The sequence below is a fragment of the Anolis carolinensis genome, unplaced genomic scaffold (assembly GCF_035594765.1).
Source record: "Anolis carolinensis isolate JA03-04 unplaced genomic scaffold, rAnoCar3.1.pri scaffold_13, whole genome shotgun sequence".
Lineage (NCBI taxonomy): Eukaryota > Metazoa > Chordata > Lepidosauria > Squamata > Dactyloidae > Anolis > Anolis carolinensis.
The window spans coordinates 8,009,654-8,027,088 of NW_026943824.1; the positions used below are offsets into that span (position 1 = coordinate 8,009,654).

At 49.9% G+C, this 17,435-nt stretch overlaps 1 protein-coding gene across 1 annotated transcript; it reads left to right on the forward strand.

Annotated features, from left to right (window-relative positions):
- Positions 1-3,542: 3,542 nt before the first annotated feature.
- Positions 3,543-17,353, forward strand: adcy9 (adenylate cyclase 9). Its single transcript, XM_008123237.3, has 10 exons — positions 3,543-5,436; positions 9,080-9,252; positions 10,436-10,540; positions 11,210-11,427; positions 12,567-12,669; positions 12,757-12,965; positions 13,449-13,608; positions 14,197-14,345; positions 14,469-14,504; positions 14,693-17,353. The coding sequence occupies exons 1-10, from the start codon at positions 3,750-3,752 to the stop codon at positions 15,909-15,911; spliced, it is 4,059 nt and encodes a 1,352-aa protein (XP_008121444.2). The 5' UTR covers positions 3,543-3,749; the 3' UTR covers positions 15,912-17,353.
- Positions 17,354-17,435: the final 82 nt, after the last annotated feature.

A 17,435-nucleotide genomic window follows, 5' to 3' on the forward strand; every position in this document is an offset into this window, starting at 1 on the left:
CTTTCCTAAGATTTTATCTAACTTTATCCATGGAACGCTTCCCAATTTCCATCGCCAGATCAGACCCCTTTCCTGGGGTTTCTATTGGGGCTGTTCCAACACCACTCACACCCATTGTGAGGCTAGCCAAAACCCATTTTCCGGACAGGCACCATCCCAGCCCACATTTCTTTCCTTCCACGCCCCTTCTGTGAGCAGACCAAGAAACAGCCACTAGACTTCAAACCAAGCAATGACAGTTTATGAAATGTCCCGCCGCAACCTGCAAGCCAATCAACAGCAACGATGGATGGCATGTCTGCACCAATCAATGAGCAGACCCTGGCTGGCTCCAGTCTGGCCCAATCAGTGGCCAGAGCAGCAAAATCCCCTTTCCCCCCCAAATAGCTGTCGAAGTGCTATAAATAACTATGTATGTGTGCAATTTCACTTGTTTCAGTCTGTGGAGTGCAGACTCTGCTGATGTCCGCTTTGACCAAGGTGAATAAACACATCTGTTCTTTACCTTCAATCCATCTGTGTAATTATTCAGTCATTTGGAGCTAGGTACACTAGGCCTTTGAACCTGCAGTTCTTCTGGAGTTGAAATCACTTAACAGGAGAAAGACCTAATGGGTCAACGTGTCTGAAAGATGGGCTCCTGGCATTGTGATCGTATGAGTTGTGAAGCGTGTGGATTCCCCATTCGTATTGGCTGTCGAGAGTGACAGCTGGGATCTTGGGAAAAGAAGGAAGAAGTGGAACGCTGTGTGCCAACCACCAAGGACTTTGTGTGGGAGCCAGGGATGGGAAGCCGGAGCCGGAAGAGACGACAGAACGCAACACGGGGCCAAAACACACCAAGGCAACAGTGTTAAGTGCAGGCAGGCAGGAGATGATGGAGACAGAGAGAAGCGGCAGACACTTAATTGCCCCTTGACTTCATGAGGCAACCTATGTGGCTTCTTCCCCATGGAATGAGGTTCTCTTGATGGCAGCAACTAATGAACGGTAACGGGGCCCAGGGACTGCTATTAACAGCCACCAAATATTTTATACCATATGGTACCGGGATTTGAAAGCAAAAGGTGGCATCAGCCGGCAATTGCTGAATGGAACCCAAGGAGAATACAAATATTTGGTATTGCTGGTTAGTCACCAGCTTATAAGTGAGCCTTTGACAACAAGCATTGGTGCAGTTATGGCACAAATGGGGAATGCAAGAACATGGATATGGTTATCTTAGACCCAACGGCACCTCTCCTTTGACATTATGTCTGCTAGCCACATTCCCTTCCAAAGTGAATCCCACTGAAAGTCCTATTTGCCACTAATGAACAACCAACTCTCTGAGGCAGGGGTCCCCAAACTTTTAAAGCTGGTTCATGATCCTTGAGATTGTTGTGGGGGAGGACCATAGTTTGAGAGAAACATGAACCAATTCCTATGCACACTGACCATGTCTTATTCATAGTGAAAACAAACATGAAAGAACAACACAATATTTCAAATGAAGAAAATTTTTAACATAAACTCACCAGTCTTTCATTGGGAAGTGTACAACTCTGATGAGAGAATCAAGTTAATTAGGATGAGTTGTCGTTGTGTGCCTTCAAGTCATTCTAGATTCAGGGCAACCCTCAGTCTAAAGGTTAGGGCGGGGGTCAGGTTAAGGGCCTTGGCAAGCTGCATCCAGTCAAAGGGCCCTATTTTTGGGACCCCTGCCATAGGAAGTCCTCTTTGTCACTGATGAACAACCAATGATCTGAAACATTGGGGGCTTCAGGGATGAGGGACGTCCCGGCCTTGAGAGAACAAAAAGAGGTCCAAAAAGCTGAAATATAGCCAGTCCCCAAGTATTTGTTTATAAGTTGGAAGAGTGTAACGTGTAACTCCAACCATAGGGAGCCCCTAGCGGTACAGCGGGTTAAACCGCTGAGCTGCTGAACTTGCTGACCGAAAGATCGGCGGTTCCAATCCGGGGAGCAGGGTGAGCTCCTGCTGTTAGCCCCAGCTTCTGCCAACCTAGCAGTTCGAAAACATGCAAATGTGAGTAGATCAATAGGTACCACTCCGGTGGGAAGGTAACAGTGCTCCATACAGTCATGCTAATGGCCACATGACCTTGGAGGTGTCTACGGGCAGCTTAGAAATGGAGATGAGCACCAACCCCCCCAGAGTTGGACACGATTAGACTTAATGTCAGGGGAAAACCTTTATTTATCTTTACTTTAGGGAAGGGTGAACACCCCTCTAATGTTTGTTTTGCTGTCTGTGCTTGTCTTCAGGCTTTACCCCACTTTCTGGCCCTGTGAGAATTGGATTCTGGAAAATTTGGCTTGTGGAAACAAGGACTGGTGATAAAAGCTTCAGTAGAGACACAGTTTCCCCATGACAATAACTCTTCCAGGAATGAATTTCCCCTCTGAGTGGTAGATCTCTCTTATTTCCTGTCCCACTATGAGTCGTTTTTAAATAGGCTTCTGGAACATATAGTCCGAAAGACAGCAACCCAGTGATTCCGGCCATGAAAGCCCTTGATAAGTAGGATGTGGCCTGTATACTCTTGGGGGGGGGGGGGTACCTTCTCCATCAAAATGGTTGCCAGGTTCCTATCGTCCTGACAGGCTTTTGCCAGCCCCCTTCTCACATCCATGGGCCCATTTCTGAAGAAAGGAGTGTGTCTGTTCCTGAGGGTAATTTTCAGCTGAATGGGCCAAGTGTTTTATTTCAGAAGGCAGTCGAGTAAAAGTCTAGGTCCAGCTTTGCTTTGAAGCCAAAGACGCCAAGAATGGAGACAGAGAAATGAGGCTTCAGGCCTCTCAGAAAGACTCCTCTGGGCTTTTGCTATCTTTTGCTTTTTAAAGAGGCCGTTTGCTTGTGTAAATCTCATCACTGCCTTCAAGGAAGGTCGGTATCGGAGCAGCATTTATGAGGCACACCATTCAGGGCTTTCAAGTCCTTCAAGGGCCTGGGCACAAAGAGGCTTTCTTCGCCTTCAAAGACAACTCTGTGGAAATGTAAAGTCTTGAGATTAAGATTAAGAAAACGGTTTGCTCTGCGATTTGTAACGCTGGTCTGAAAGGGTTTTCTTGTCCGAAGACGGCACTGAAGGGCTAGAGATGAACAGAGAAGCAGATAAACGAGGCGCTTTGTGAGGGAAGGGGGGAAAGGGCGGGAAAAGCCCGAGGAGGGGTGGGAAGGTAGCGAGCATGCGCACTAGCTCAGGCATGGGCGAACTCGGGCCCTCCCTTCAGGTATTTTGGACTTCAACTCCCACAATTCCCCACAGCCTCAGGCCCCGTCCTTTTCCCCCTCAGCCGCTTCGAGAAAAAGAAGGGGCCTGAGGCTGTGAGGCATTGTGGGACTTGAAGTCCAAAACACCTGAAGGGAGGGCCCAAGTTCGCCGATGCCTACAGGCACCCCTGCTCGCTGGAGCTATATGCGCATGCGCGCGTGTCGCCCCGTTCTCCTGAGGGAAGGAGGCCCCCTCTTGGTGCCTCGCCTTCCTTCTTTCCTCCGAGGGGCCCACTGCGCCTGCGCGAAACAGCCCCCGCGCGCCTCAGTGACAGCAGCAACACTCGACGGCGGCGCGGGCCTGCCTTCTTCCCTTCCACGGATGGCGAGGGCGAGGCTGCCGGCGGGCCGTCGGGGCGGAGGAGGAGGAAGAGCAGGAGGAGGAGGCGGCAGAGGCGCGTCCCTGGCGGGGAGCCATGCGTCGGGGCCCCGCTAGGCCTCCGCGGAGCCCAGGCCTTCTCTGAGGGGCAGCCATGGCGTCGTCGTCGTCGTCGTCGTCCCCGCCGCGGGCCACGGAGGTCAGCTGCGACGCGCGCGGGCAGAGCAGCTCCGTGGCGGTGCGCATCCCCAAAGGAGGAGGCGGAGGCAAGGCCCGGAGGAAGGGCAAAGGAGGAGGCGTTGGCGGAGGAGGGGGCTTCGGCCTAGGCTTGGGCCTGGGCCTGGGCTCCCACAGGAGAGCGCGCCATCTGCCTCAGCTCTTCGAGCGGGCCTCGCGCCGCTGGTGGAGCCCGCAGTTCGACTCTGGCAACTTGGAGGAGGCCTGCCTGGAGCGGTGCTTCCCCCAGACGAGGCGGCGCTTCCGAGGAGGGCTGGCTTACCTGGGCCTGGCGGGGTTGCTGTGGGGGGCGCGTGGGCTGGGCCTGGCTGTGGCCCTCCTCCCGGGGCCCGGCGCCTCCCTGCTGACCCTTCTGCCAGGCCTGCTCCTCCTGCTCCTGGCTCTAGCCTGCCTGGCGGGCCTCGCTTTCACCTTCTCGGGAGCCTACGCCCGGCGCCCAGGGGCGACCGCCTTGGTGCTGACACTGCTGGCCTTCACCTTGACGCTGGCCCCTCTGCTGCATGTCCTGGAGGGCCCCCCAAGGGCCAACACCAGCCAGGCCGCCTGGTCCTCGCCCTCGCCTTCCATCTCCCCAGTGGGGTCCTTCTCGCTATGCGTGGCGGTGCTGCTGCTGCTCTATGGTGTCATGCACCTGCCCCTCTACCTGAGCCTCCTCCTGGGCCTGGCGTATTCGCTGCTCTTTGAGACGCTGTCCTTCTGCTCCCGCCCGGCCCCCTGGGGGGAGGTGTTGGGCAAGGCCCTGCTGCACCTCTGCCTCCACGCCACTGGGGTCCACCTCTTTGTCATGTCTGAAGTGCGCTCCCGCAGCACCTTCCTCAAGGTGGGCCAGGCCATCATGCACGGCAAAGACCTGGAGGTGGAGAAGGCCCTCAAGGAGCGCATGATTCACTCCGTCATGCCCCGCGTCATTGCCGACGACCTCATGAAGCCTGGTGAAGAGGACGCTGGCGGGGGAGAGGCCTCGGCCAAGCAGCGGCCCTCTTCCGCCGCCGCCGCCGCTGCCAGCCCCAAAGGCCGCAAGAAGAAACCCTCCCTGCCCAAGAGCCCCATCGTCTTCCGTCCCTTCAAGATGCAGCAGATCGAGCCTGTCAGCATCCTCTTTGCCGACATCGTGGGCTTCACCAAGATGAGCGCCAACAAGTCCGCTCACGCCTTAGTGGGCCTCCTCAACGACCTCTTTGGTCGCTTCGACCGTCTCTGTGAGGAGGCCAAATGTGAGAAGATCAGCACCCTGGGCGACTGCTACTACTGTGTGGCCGGCTGTCCCGAGCCCCGTCCTGACCACGCCGCCTGCTGCGTCACCATGGGCCTGGGCATGATCCGGGCCATCGAGCAGTTCTGCCAGGAGAAGAAAGAGACCGTCAACATGCGGGTGGGCGTCCACACTGGCACCGTCCTCTGTGGCATCCTGGGCATGCGTCGCTTCAAGTTCGACGTCTGGTCCAACGATGTCAACCTGGCCAACCTTATGGAGCAGCTGGGGGTGGCCGGGAAGGTCCACGTCTCGGAGGCCACCGCCAGGTACCTGGACGACCGCTACGAGATGGAAGACGGGCGGGTGGTGGAGCGCGTGGGACAGAGCGTGGTTGCCGACCAGCTCAAAGGTAGAGCATCTGAGATACATATGCACATACATATATACATACACATGCAGGCCATCTGTGAGTTACAAACATCCCACTTACAAATGACTCCTAGTGAAGAACGGGGCTGAGACCACAGAAGATGAGAGGAATTCCTCAGAAGGAAGGGAAATCCCTCGTGGAAGAGTTATCATCATGGGGAAAAGGGAAGCTATCCACAGAAGCTATCCCCAATCCTTGTTTTCCAAAATCATAAGCCATATTTTCCAAAAATCAAATTATCAAAGGGACAGAAAGGCAGTGGAATCTTCTGAACAGAGGCACAGCAAAACAAACACCACAGGGGTATTTATTTATTTAGTATATTTATATGCCACCTTTCTCACCCCTGGAGGGACTACAACATATTAATGGCAAGAATTCAGTGCCAACATACATGTAATAAAAAACCATAATAACTAAACACTGACATATAACTATAAATTAAAATCACTGAAACCATTAAACATAGGCATATGCAACATTTAAGCACTAAAACAAAGCATTAAAAACATCCTAATATAAGTATTAAAATCGCATGATCCGGAATTATATGTTCACCCCTATGCTACCCAAAGCCTTTGTCTGGAGTTACACTTAAAGTGTACCCGTTGCAACTTACATACAAATTCAACCTAAGAACAAACCTACAGAATCTTTCTTGTTTGTAACTTGGGAACTACCTGTATATATGCTAGCATATATACCCAGCATTGCCTGGGTATACATTTTCTTTGTGGCCCTTTCTTTCCTTTCCCTCCCTCCCTTCCTTCTCCTCATACTCATGTCACCTAGCAGCAGGCAGTCCACTTTGCTCCCTTTCTTTCCCAATCACATGACAGAGGGCCACTTCAGCTATTTATTTATTTATTTATTTATTTCTCACATTTATATCCCTCCCTTCTCACCCGAAGGGACTCAGGGTGGCTTACAATAATGGCAGCAATTCGATGCCCATACAAATCAATATAAAACAGTGCATAAAACAGTTAAAACTATTAAAACACATTATAAATTACAAAATATAAATTTCAAACAAATCCGTTCATCCTCATGCTTTATCTGTAGTTCAGTCCTTGTCATCTTCACCATTTATTGATTAAAAGCCTGGGCACACAGCCATGTTTTTAGGGCTTTTCTGAAGCCCAACAAAGTTGGAATTCGTCACATCTCTCTTCGGAGAGAGCAATTGTTTTATTCCTTTCCCTCAGTTCTGGGTCCAAAAAGGGTGGGTTTTTCCATTCAATTTTAGTTTAGTATTTCCTATATAAACATATCTGAAAATGGAGTGCATCTTAGAATCACAGATGTATCTTATGTATTTTTGGGGTTGTTGGTACTGAAATTAGGTTGCATCTTACAATGGAAGAAGTATGAAATTGGATAATGAAGGGTCTATGTGCCAAATTGTTTCAGATCCATCAAGCCACAGAGAAGCCCTTGTGGTGCAAACCAACCAATATACTTACCCAGGGCTGTAGCGGGGGGGGGGGGGGGGGGGGCAAGTGGAGCCTAATCATATATCTATATGTCTGTGTATTAAGATCCTCAGACTTGGGAGTCTCTTTTTCACGACTGAAGAACGATGGGAGACATGCTTTTCATGATGCATGCCTGGCAGTTGCAGCGCCTTCTGGTTTTAGAATTGACATTTTAAAGAGCTTTTTTTTTTCTAAAATAAGGAAAGCAAATGTGGAATTTTAATTAACTGGCAAGTATGCTATATAGCTCATGACATCATCTGACTTACTGTACTGTTCAGACTTTCACGAGATGCAGGTGATTCATAAGCTTTAAGGGGAAAAAATGCCCAGAAGAGCTGTGTTTCCAAGCGCGGGGGAGCAAGTTGTTGGTACTTTTCATGCAGCCTGGCTTTTGGGTCCCCTCACACCTCCACAGCAAAGCTCTTATAATAACGTCTGCTGCATAGGAAGCAATAGCAGCTAGAAAGGATGTTGAGTTCAGTCAACTAAATCTGAACAATTTACATCAGTAAGTATTTTACATTGGCCATAGCAGGGCATTGACTCTGCCTTCTGTGGGCATTTATGTCCTTTTCTGTAGTTATTGTTTTCATTTCAAATAACTCCTAGTGTTGACTTTCTTATCTAAGTGGTAAATAAACATTCACTTAAGATTTCCGCAACTGGATTTCATTTCCTATACTCCTCCTGTCTTGTTTATTCAGAGACAGACAGACAAGTTTTCCTGCTTTATTGTGTTTGATTGTATTGTTTGAAAGAGGTATGTTTGAAAGAGCAGTGTATTTGCTTTTGTGAGGTCATAAATATAGTGTTAATGAGCATGTTGTGATACGGAAGAATAGTTGCACAGAACAATCAGCTTTCGTAGATTCTGGTGTTACCAGGTGTTTTGTGTGGGCTACTGTCCATGAGGGTTTATGCTGATCTTTAGCACAAGAGCTTTGGTTGCTTTTGCTGCAGTAGACTAATGGGGTTGCTTTCTTGTGTGTATTTCTGCATATAATATTCTTGATGCCTGAATACCCACCTAAACCTCCGTTTTTAGTCTTTGAGATGAAATTATTCAGGCTGAACTTGCAGGACCTTCTTGTCAGTTGCCAAGAGGGAAAGTTAGTGTTTAACAGGGAAGAAGTAACAGAAATAAAGACTATATATTTACACCTATGAACAGACATTTGGAACTATGCATTTGCTCATGTGACACACTGTGACACATTAAAAAAAACACAGCCATCATTTTAAGAGTGATTCTAAATTGGTCTGGCATTCATACGGATCACAGTAAAGGAAGTGTAAGTCACATATCTCAGCAACATGTGCAGATGGAGGTATTTTGGTTCTTCCCATAGCATTTGTTGATTTTGTTTAGCATTGTGAGGTTTGCAAGGGACTGAAGTACTCAAAGACTGTTAGCATATTGGAATACACAAGATCAGACCCTCAAATGTGTGAGTCTTTAGAGTACTACAAGGCATTTGTTTTGGAAATGAACTAATTAGACCCCAGCTAGTTAAGGACCTCAGGTCCACAGGACCTCAGGCTTAGTGGTTCTGAGAGATCTTGCTTTGTACTTGTATGCAGCCATTAGCTGCAGTCCTCACTTGTCAGTGTCTGACAACCCTGCTCAATACAAATGCTTTATATTCATGTGAGCTGCCTTGGGATACATTTGGAGAGAAAGACAAGATTCATGTACATTAAATGAATGAATAATGGAAGGCTTCCAAGGATGTGTTGTGGAAGGAGAAAGCCTTGCTACCAGTGCTTGTCCTGAAGTATTCGTAGGCTCTGTGCTCGTCCTTGCGATGTGGGGTGCCTTTTCACCCTTCCAGTGAAGTTCAGTAACATCAGGTGGGATGATATCTCCAACAGTATTTAAGACCATGAAGTATTGCTACCTCATTCCCTTTTGCTTTCTCTTACTGAATTAGAAGACGAGGCAAACTAGCCTGTGAGAGAGCTGACCCACCATCATTATTTACAGTGTGTCTTGGGCTGGAAAGTGGGCCTGGCTGTTTCCAAGAGGGGCCATACGCCCTACTGACTACTTGGCATCAGATTTTGCACATTTGGAAAAGGGTTCTGCAAGCCAATGGGAGGGTGGTGCCAGAGTGCTTTTATTAACCGTAGTTTCCTCTCAGGTTTAAAGACATACCTGATCTCTGGCTTGAAGGCGAAGGAGCCCCACTGCAACTGCTCCCAGGCTCTGCTCCCAGGCCTGGAGGCTGGAGACAGGAGCAAGATGCCTGGAGCCTCATCTGTAGAGAACGTGGGCGATTTGGCAAAGGGCTTCAGGCCACCAGAGAAAAGCAAGGTTTGTCAAATGGATCTTCCCCCTCTGTGGTTTACAAAGCATCCCCAGGAGATAAACTAGACTTTTTGATGTGCCATATTTACTCAAATCTAATGCTCAAGTTTTTTTGGCTGAATGTCCTCTCCAAACTTTGGGTACATTAGATTTGCCTCATACAGTAATCTTAGTTCTGAGCCAAAGCCAAAGGAGAAGCTGCTTCAGAAACTTTACCTGGAGTTCTCATTTGAGGGAAGTTGCCTCTCCTATGAGCTCGCGGTGGCGCATCGGGTTAAACTGCTTAGTTGCTGTACTAGCTGTCCGAAAGGTTAGCAGTTCAAATTTGTGGAGTGGGGTGAGCTCCCGCTGTTAATCCCAGCTTTTGCCAACCTAGCAGTTCAAAAACATGCAAATGTGAGTAGATCAATAGGTACTAATCCGGTGGGAAGGTAACAGCTATCCATGCAGTTATGCCAAAAGCTTTGGCCTAGTTCAGGGTCTCCTTCCAGGTACTTCTGAACCTTGCTGTGAGGGCAGAAGTCACTGGCTGTGGCTTCAGGCCTCTCTCCAGCCCTAGCCCTTTCCTTATAAAGTAGAGTCTTCTACTGACAGTGGTTGGGCCCTTGGTCTCATTGCTGGTCCCTGATGGGATGGAAGGAGAGCTATAAATGCAGACAGAAGAGGGACAGTGTACTGGGAATTCCTTTTGCTAACCTTTAAGGGGCCTTCCTGTTTGGAAACTGGTTTCTGTGGTCAGAGGACGAGAACCTCATTCCCCCCTTCCTATTACTGAATGCCAAAAACAAGCCTTGCCTGTGGATGGCAACTTCCTGCTCACTGTTTATACATTCTCTATATTCCTTGTTTATTTTCTGCTCTCTCTTTCTGTTACAGCCCAGACTTTAATTATATATTTTTCAAAAGTTGTCGTCGTCCCCGTCCCCCAAGATTCCAACCGAAATGCAGAGAGACGCAGGTCATGCTATTTTGGGGTTAGCCTGGGAAAATTTCCCAGGAAATGGCCATGATTTTTTTCACATGCTTCCCTTTATGCTCCTGTTATTTTAATTCTGTAGCTTTATATTTTAGAGAGGAAAAGGAAACAAATAGGACCAGCCTCAGGAAGGCGCAATGTTAGAACAAACTAACACTCGCAGTGACAGTAGATCAGTTTATGGGAATTGATGATCTTCTTTTCTGGTTTCAGACGTGCCCTTCCTGCAGCATCGCATTGCCCCCCTCCTGTGCTGCGAGTGCAGAAGAAGGCGCTGTCCAAAATGGAGGCCAGGATGAACATAAGCACGGTGCAAAGGTGACTGCATTTCAGCACGTGTCGCTTTCTGACAATTCTGCCACAGTCATGTTGTGGCTCAAAGTAGAAGTACAGTAGAGTCTCACTTATCCAACACTCGCTTATCCAATGTTCTGGATTTTCCGACACATTTTTGTAGTCAATGTTTTCAATACATCGTGATATTTTGGTGCTAAATTCGTAAATACAGTAATTACTACATAGCATTACTGTGTATTGAACTACTTTTTCTGTCAAATTTGTTGTCTAACATGATGTTTTGGTGTTTAATTTGTAAAATCATAACCTAATTTGATGTTTAATAGGCTTTTCCTTAATCTCTCCTTATTATCCAACATATTCGCTTATCCAACGTTCTGCTGGCCCGTTTATGTTGGATAAGTGAGACTCTACTGTATATACGTAAATAAACATGAAACAATAAATAGTATAAAATAAGAAATATTTCTTGGTTTTTTTTTTCTCTCCCACAATTCATATGAGTGTTTAACAGGAAATCATGTAAGCATTTATCAGTTCTGAAGTTTGGTTTTTTAATGTTTGCCCATGCTAGCTTTTTCTTTCTTAAGAAATATTGAGGTTTTTCTTGACTGAAATATGTTCCTGAGGGCAAAAGTGCATAATGCTGTTCCCTCTGTGTGCCTCTGCTCTTCCTTTCCTCCGGATCAGGGCCCTGGCGGGTGCAGCCCTAAATCCCTGAACGGCTTGCTGAGTCCTCCTCCGGAGGAGAAGCTGAGCAACAGCCAGACCTCGCTGTATGAGATGCTGCAGGAGAAGGGCAGGTGGATGGGTGGGAGCCTGGACAACTCGCCCCTGCTGCCCTTGCGCTTCAAGAACATCCGGGAGAAGACTGATGCCCACTTTGTGGATGTGATTAAAGAGGACAGGTGAGCAGGAGGAGGAGGCCGAGGAGGGAAGGGAATCTCACTGGATTTGCTAACTAGAGAGGGGGCGGGGTGAAGAATCCTGAAACAAAATGCAGCCCCTACAGGCTGTTTTTATGACCCTTTTACTTTTACCCAAATTTCCTAGATATGTTAAATCTTGTCTAGATAATGGATTTGATTTTAGCCTGTTGGTTGTCGGAAACCATCCCTTTGCTCTATAAGGTTTTAGCTGTTAGTTTTAGATGTTTTACCCTGTGATGATTTATGTTTGTTTGGGTTATCTTAAGTTTTATCTTTGGCTAATTTTGTGTATCATTCAGTTTAAAATTAGGCTGCTTATATTGCTTGATCTGTTTTGATTTAATTTGTTTATATGTCTTCTCATTGGCATTGAATGTTTGCCATATATGTTGGAAACCGCCCTGAGTCCCTTTGGGAACATAGAACGGTCTACAAATAAAGTTGTTGTTGTTGTTGTTTACTCCTCTAGAGGCCTCTAGGTGGCACAAGTCTCCTCTGGAACAACGGACTCCCACTTTGTTGCCAATTAGTCAAACAATCTTTGGAAAACTAGAAGCGACTTCTTCATTTCTCTTGGAAGGGGGCTTGTTTGTGTGCTCTCCATCTATAGTCTTTTCAGAATATGAGTTCAGCTGCCCAAGCTCCCAATTGCTCTTAAAATGCTAGGGGAACAAACAAAATCAAAATTAAAATTGATGATGTGCCGCTTCTGGTTCCAGATTTGTGCACTGGACCACCACCCATCAGAAGTGTGGGTTGCACAAATCATCCGCCTCTCCCCCCATTTGCTATCTGATCCTCTCCACCATCTCAGCATAAACAGAATTACAATTTTCTAAATAATGACTTGCATATCACAAAATAATTTGGCTCCACTTTTCCCTGGGCTTGGGAGTAATCAATATACCCCCTTCCCTTCCCTTCTGGCCTGAAGGATGGAACGGAGGGTCCAGATCCCAAACAGCAAGAAAACCTTCCCACTTCCAAAGGTCAGACCCATAAAGAGCAGCAGCAGGAGCAAGTCATAGATGACCTGGGAGGAAGGAGTTGTTTCTTCAAGAGAGAACTGTAATGATGCCAATCCCTTTGAAACTGTTCACTCTCCTTTTTCCTCTTAGCTTGATGAAAGACTATTTTTTTAAACCGCCCATCAACAAGCTGAGCCTGAACTTCCTCGACCAGGAATTGGAGATGACCTACAGAAGCAGCTACCAGGAAGAGGTGTGTCTTCTTTATTCAACTTGTGTGCCTCCAAAGGGGGAGGGGCACTGGTAACCAACATCATGTGTCCCTCTCCCTCCCAAACAGGTGATGAAGAACGTCCCCGTGAAGACCTTTGCCAGCGCCACCTTCAGCTCCCTCCTGGACGTGTTCCTCTCTGCCACTGTCTTCCTGATCCTTTCAACGGCCTGCTTCCTGAAACACGGATTGACCGGCTCCCCTCCGCTACCTGCAGCCGTGGTTGTGGCCGTGGTAGCCCTCTTGCTTGAGGTGCTGTCCCTTGTCGTCTCCATCAGGTATGCGAAAGGAGGAGAAGGCGCGCAGGGTGTCAGGGAAAGTGGGCTTCTTCCTTTTTCCCTGGAGCAGCTCCTGGCCTTTATTGGCTTGCTTTAGGAAACCACACCTTGATGAGAAGGGTGCAAGCCTTTCCAACTCCTCTTTCCCTGGGAATCATGCTCTCAGTTTGTGGAGCATCTGTGGCGCCCCAGCAGAACCAAGGAAGTCACTATAAATAGGAAGGCCTTCTACTTTGGGCACCCTTTTGCTTCATGTTTGGGGTTGGCAGAAGGGGAAGGCAGGGTCCTTCGAAGGTACCCTCAGTCTCTATATTACCAGAGAAGGCAGCCTCTTGAAAGGCCGCAGGGGTCAGCTTTTTCTTATGGAAGCAGTGGGAGGGGGGTTCAGATAAGCGTACCTTTTGCACTGTTGTTCTATTGCAGCTGAGGCTGGTTCTGTTGGGAAAGCCTCCTCTGGGCGTGTCTTGTGTGCCTCCCTTCCAGAATGGCCTTCTCCCTGGAGGATGTCATGGCCTGTACCAAACGGCTGATGGAGGCGATCGCCGGCTGGCTGCCGCGACACTTTGTTGGCGCCATTTTGATCTCACTCCCAGCTCTTGCTGTCTTCTCACACTTCACCTCTGAATTTGAAACCGACATCTACGTGAGTCAATTCTTTTGCTTTTTGGGTTGGACCCTTATGGGGCATGTCTCTGCCACGAGGAGGAGGAGGAGATGGCAGCCCTTGCAAGGCAGCCAAGGGGTAACCTGTTGTTACCCATCTCCTGCCTGGCCTCATGAACTCCCTTTGTGGCCAGAAGGAGGCAGCAGAGGGCTACCATTCACTGGACAGAGCGGAGCCAGAGCCAGGAAACATACTCAAAGGTCCCTCACTGTCCTGAGAACTCGGCAGGTGTGAGTCACCTGCCTGCTGGGAATCCCTGTACCTTCCTATACATTAAAGGATCAGTTAAACAAAAAAAATGCCTTTTAGGGAGAGGAGAGCAGAGAGGTGCCATCCTAGCTTTTTTTGGGAGCAGCCACTGAGGAGGAGGCCTTTTTTCTGTGATGGTGACAGAACTAAGAGAAGGCCTTCCCCTGTATATCCTAATAGTGGGGGAGCAGGAAGCTTTGGGGAGATAGCTAGGCTGGAAGTCCTGCTGTTGCCAAGTGGTGGTTGGTTGTGTGAACCATGCGGTTAGAAGCTGTTCTGCGCTCTTGTGGCTCAATGTCTTATCTCTGCTTGCCGCAGACCACCATGTTTATGTCTTCTGCGATCCTCATCACTATCGTCCAGTACTGCAACTTCTGCCAGCTCAGCTCCTGGATGCGGTCCTCACTGGCCACTCTGGTGGGCGTAGTCCTGCTGGTCTTGCTCTACGTGCCTCTGTGTCCGGGCAGGTGAGCCCTGGGGCCAGGATCATTTGCGCATTGTCCGGGGAGGAGGCAGGTGACCCTTCACCCATCCAAGAGCTCCTTGGAAGGTGGCTCTTCTTGCTGTGGACCTTATTATTTCTCTTACAGCTCCATGACAGCCTTTAACTCGACCCAGGACTTTGGGTAAGTGTGAACACCTTGCAGCTGCCCTTGTTGTGTCCACTCTTCAGAAGGCTTTTGTGTATTACAGTAACCGCTTTCAACATTATTTAGTTTTAGAAGGGAGAGCTTATATTGTATTTGTGTTGTATGGGGAGCCTGAGAAGGAGCTTTTTGGAAATTACATTTTATTGGTTCCCCTCTCCCTGCAGTGCTGCACAGGGCGCCTGCAACAGGTCATCTGAGGAGGGTCCTCTGCGGAGGCCGGCTGACCTGATCGGGCAGGAAGTTATCCTGGGGCTCTTCCTCCTACTCCTCCTGGTCTGGTTCCTGAATCGGGAGTTCGAGATCAGCTACCGGCTGCATTACCATGGCGACGTAGAGGCTGACCTGCACCGCACCAAGATTCAGAGCATGCGGGACCAGGCCGACTGGCTCCTGCGCAACATCATCCCATACCATGTAGCGGAACAGCTGAAGGTCTCACAGAGCTACTCCAAGAACCACGACAGTGGGGGCGTGATCTTCGCCAGCATCGTCAACTTTGGGGAGTTCTACGAGGAGAACTATGAAGGCGGCAAGGAGTGCTACCGTGTCCTGAACGAGCTGATTGGGGATTTCGATGAGCTGTTGAGCCGGGAGGAGTTTGCCAGTGTGGAGAAGATCAAGACTATTGGGGCCACCTACATGGCTGCCTCGGGGCTGAATGCACCTCAAGGCCAGGACGCGCGCGGGCCCCAGGCCCACCTGCAGACCCTCTTTGAGTTCGCCAGGGAGATGATGCGGGTGGTGGACGACTTCAACAGCAACATGCTTTGGTTCAACTTCAAGCTGCGTGTGGGCTTCAATCACGGGCCCCTGACGGCTGGCGTCATTGGCACCACCAAGCTGCTCTATGACATCTGGGGTGACACGGTCAACATTGCCAGCCGCATGGACACCACGGGGGTGGAGTGCCGCATCCAGGTCAGCGAGGAGAGCTACCGCATCCTCCACAAAATGGGCTATGATTTCGACTACCGGGGGACGGTCAACGTCAAGGGCAAGGGGCAGATGAAGACCTACCTCTTCCCCAAGTGCATGGACAATGGGGTGGTCCCCCACCACCAGCTCTCCATCTCCCCAGATATCCGAGTGCAAGTGGATGGCAGCATCGGGCGCTCCCCCACTGACGAGCTCTCTGGCCTAGTGCCCTCAGTGCCGAATGCAGACAGGGCACTCCATGCGGTGGAGGGCAGGGAGGGGCCGACGGGCCTCCGGAAGGGCCACCCCAAGGAGCCAGTGAAGCCCGATGGCCGGCCCTGGCTTGGCAAGGGTGGTGATGAGGAGAAGGGTGGCAGTGGATGCCAGGAGGGGGACAACGATGGGCCCCCCGAGGAGGAGGAGGAGGCCAACGAACTGACCAAACTGAACAGCTCCAGGAGTGTCTGATGCCCAGAGGAGGGGTGTCCAGGGCTCCGTCTGTAGGGCACAAGGGCAGCACTCCTGGGGGGCTGCATTCTGCTCCCCTTTGGGAGGTGGGGACCGGCTGCTCTTGGCTTTGGGATGAAGCTAGCAGGGTTCTGGACCCTTGGAAGAGAGGAGACATCAAGTGCCTTCCGACAGACTCTGCTGCTGGACTCTGGCCATAGAGGCACAAGTTGCACCACTGGCGGGGCGCCTGGATCTATACCTCCAAGGGACATGCCATGGTCGTTTTGATCTCTTTCTCTTTTTTAAGCGTTTCTTACCAACACTACTCTTGTTTTTTGTTTCTGCTCTCGCAGCTCCTTTGTACGTAAACACAGGCAGAAAAATGCACGTTTTCCTTCCTTCTGCGACACGAAAGAGCCAGAGAAAGAAGACAGGGCCTGGGACAGCCCAGTTGGGGAGGCAGCAAAGGGTTGCATCCGGGGAGCTTTTATATTGGGGAAGGGGTCACCAGTCGCTGTCTGGAGGGACAGCCGGGCTCCTCTCTTTGCCATAGCCAGACTATCTTACCATTGCATGCTCCAAGGGCAGGAGAATGGCCACCTGCTCCCTGCCCCATGCAGGCCTCCCCTTATCTGGGGGAAGTGGGCGGCACATCTGGCAGGGCTGCAAGGAACAAGAGTGGGCTGGCCACAGCACCTCTAAGATTCCTGATGAAGTTAATTGCTCTCCATCCTGTCAGAGCAGATTTGACAAATAATTAGGAACTGTCTCACTCCCCCCCCCCCCTTTCCTTTACTCCTCACCCTACCTAGATTTTGAGAGAATCACACAGATCATAGGGTGCTCCAGGATTGGTGGCAAAGAGCATGAAAGGCAGGCTTGTTTGCCACTTTCCAAGACAGAAAAAGGAGTGAGAACCCAAGTCAGGCCTTCCTGGGTCAACTAGGAGCCCCAGCGCTCTTGTTATTGCCACACTCCCCTTTTGAAGAAGCCACGGCAGAGCGTGTGTCGGTGCCTTTGAGCCCAGACCTTATTATGCAAGTGCGTCCTGGGGGTTCTTGGCCAGAAAGGGCCTTTCCCCAGACCCCCTCCCCCAAGGCTTCCTCTGCCCCTCCTCCTGCATGCCATGCCACGCATATTTATAGCGGTGAGGCTGCTGCCTTGAAGGCATTGTAACATATGCATCTGTCTCTGGGGAGGGGGACTCCACTTCCATCCCAGGAGGCGGCAATGGCCCCCACCAGGCAGGGCCCCTGGTCCTCCTTTGGGCAGAGAGGGCTGAGCACACGCTTCTCTGAGCGCAGGGACTGCAAGGCCACCACCGTCTTCTTTCCTCCTCCTTCAGTCTCCAGTACTGTACTAGCCTTCACTGTGGCTACAATCCTAAGCACATGGGCGAGGGGTATGACTCCCTCCCGTGTATCTGGCAGACGGACTTCTGAATAAAGATGTGCAGGAGACTGCTGGTCCCTTTTGTTCTCTAAATGGCGCTCGACAAACAGGGCTAAGGGAGATGGATGGGGCTTGTGAACTGGGGTGGTC

What these genes read in the sequence shown, in the direction of transcription:
- adcy9 (XM_008123237.3), top strand. Translation starts at nt 3,750, where the DNA reads ATGGCGTCGTCGTCGTCGTCGTCGTCCCCGCCGCGGGCCACGGAGGTC. An exon ending in GATGTGATTAAAGAGGACAG is followed by an intron (nt 11,428 to 12,566) that starts GTGAGCAGGAGG and finishes TTTTCCTCTTAG; the next exon opens with CTTGATGAAAGACTATTTTT. An exon ending in GTGCCTCTGTGTCCGGGCAG is followed by an intron (nt 14,346 to 14,468) that starts GTGAGCCCTGGG and finishes TTTCTCTTACAG; the next exon opens with CTCCATGACAGCCTTTAACT.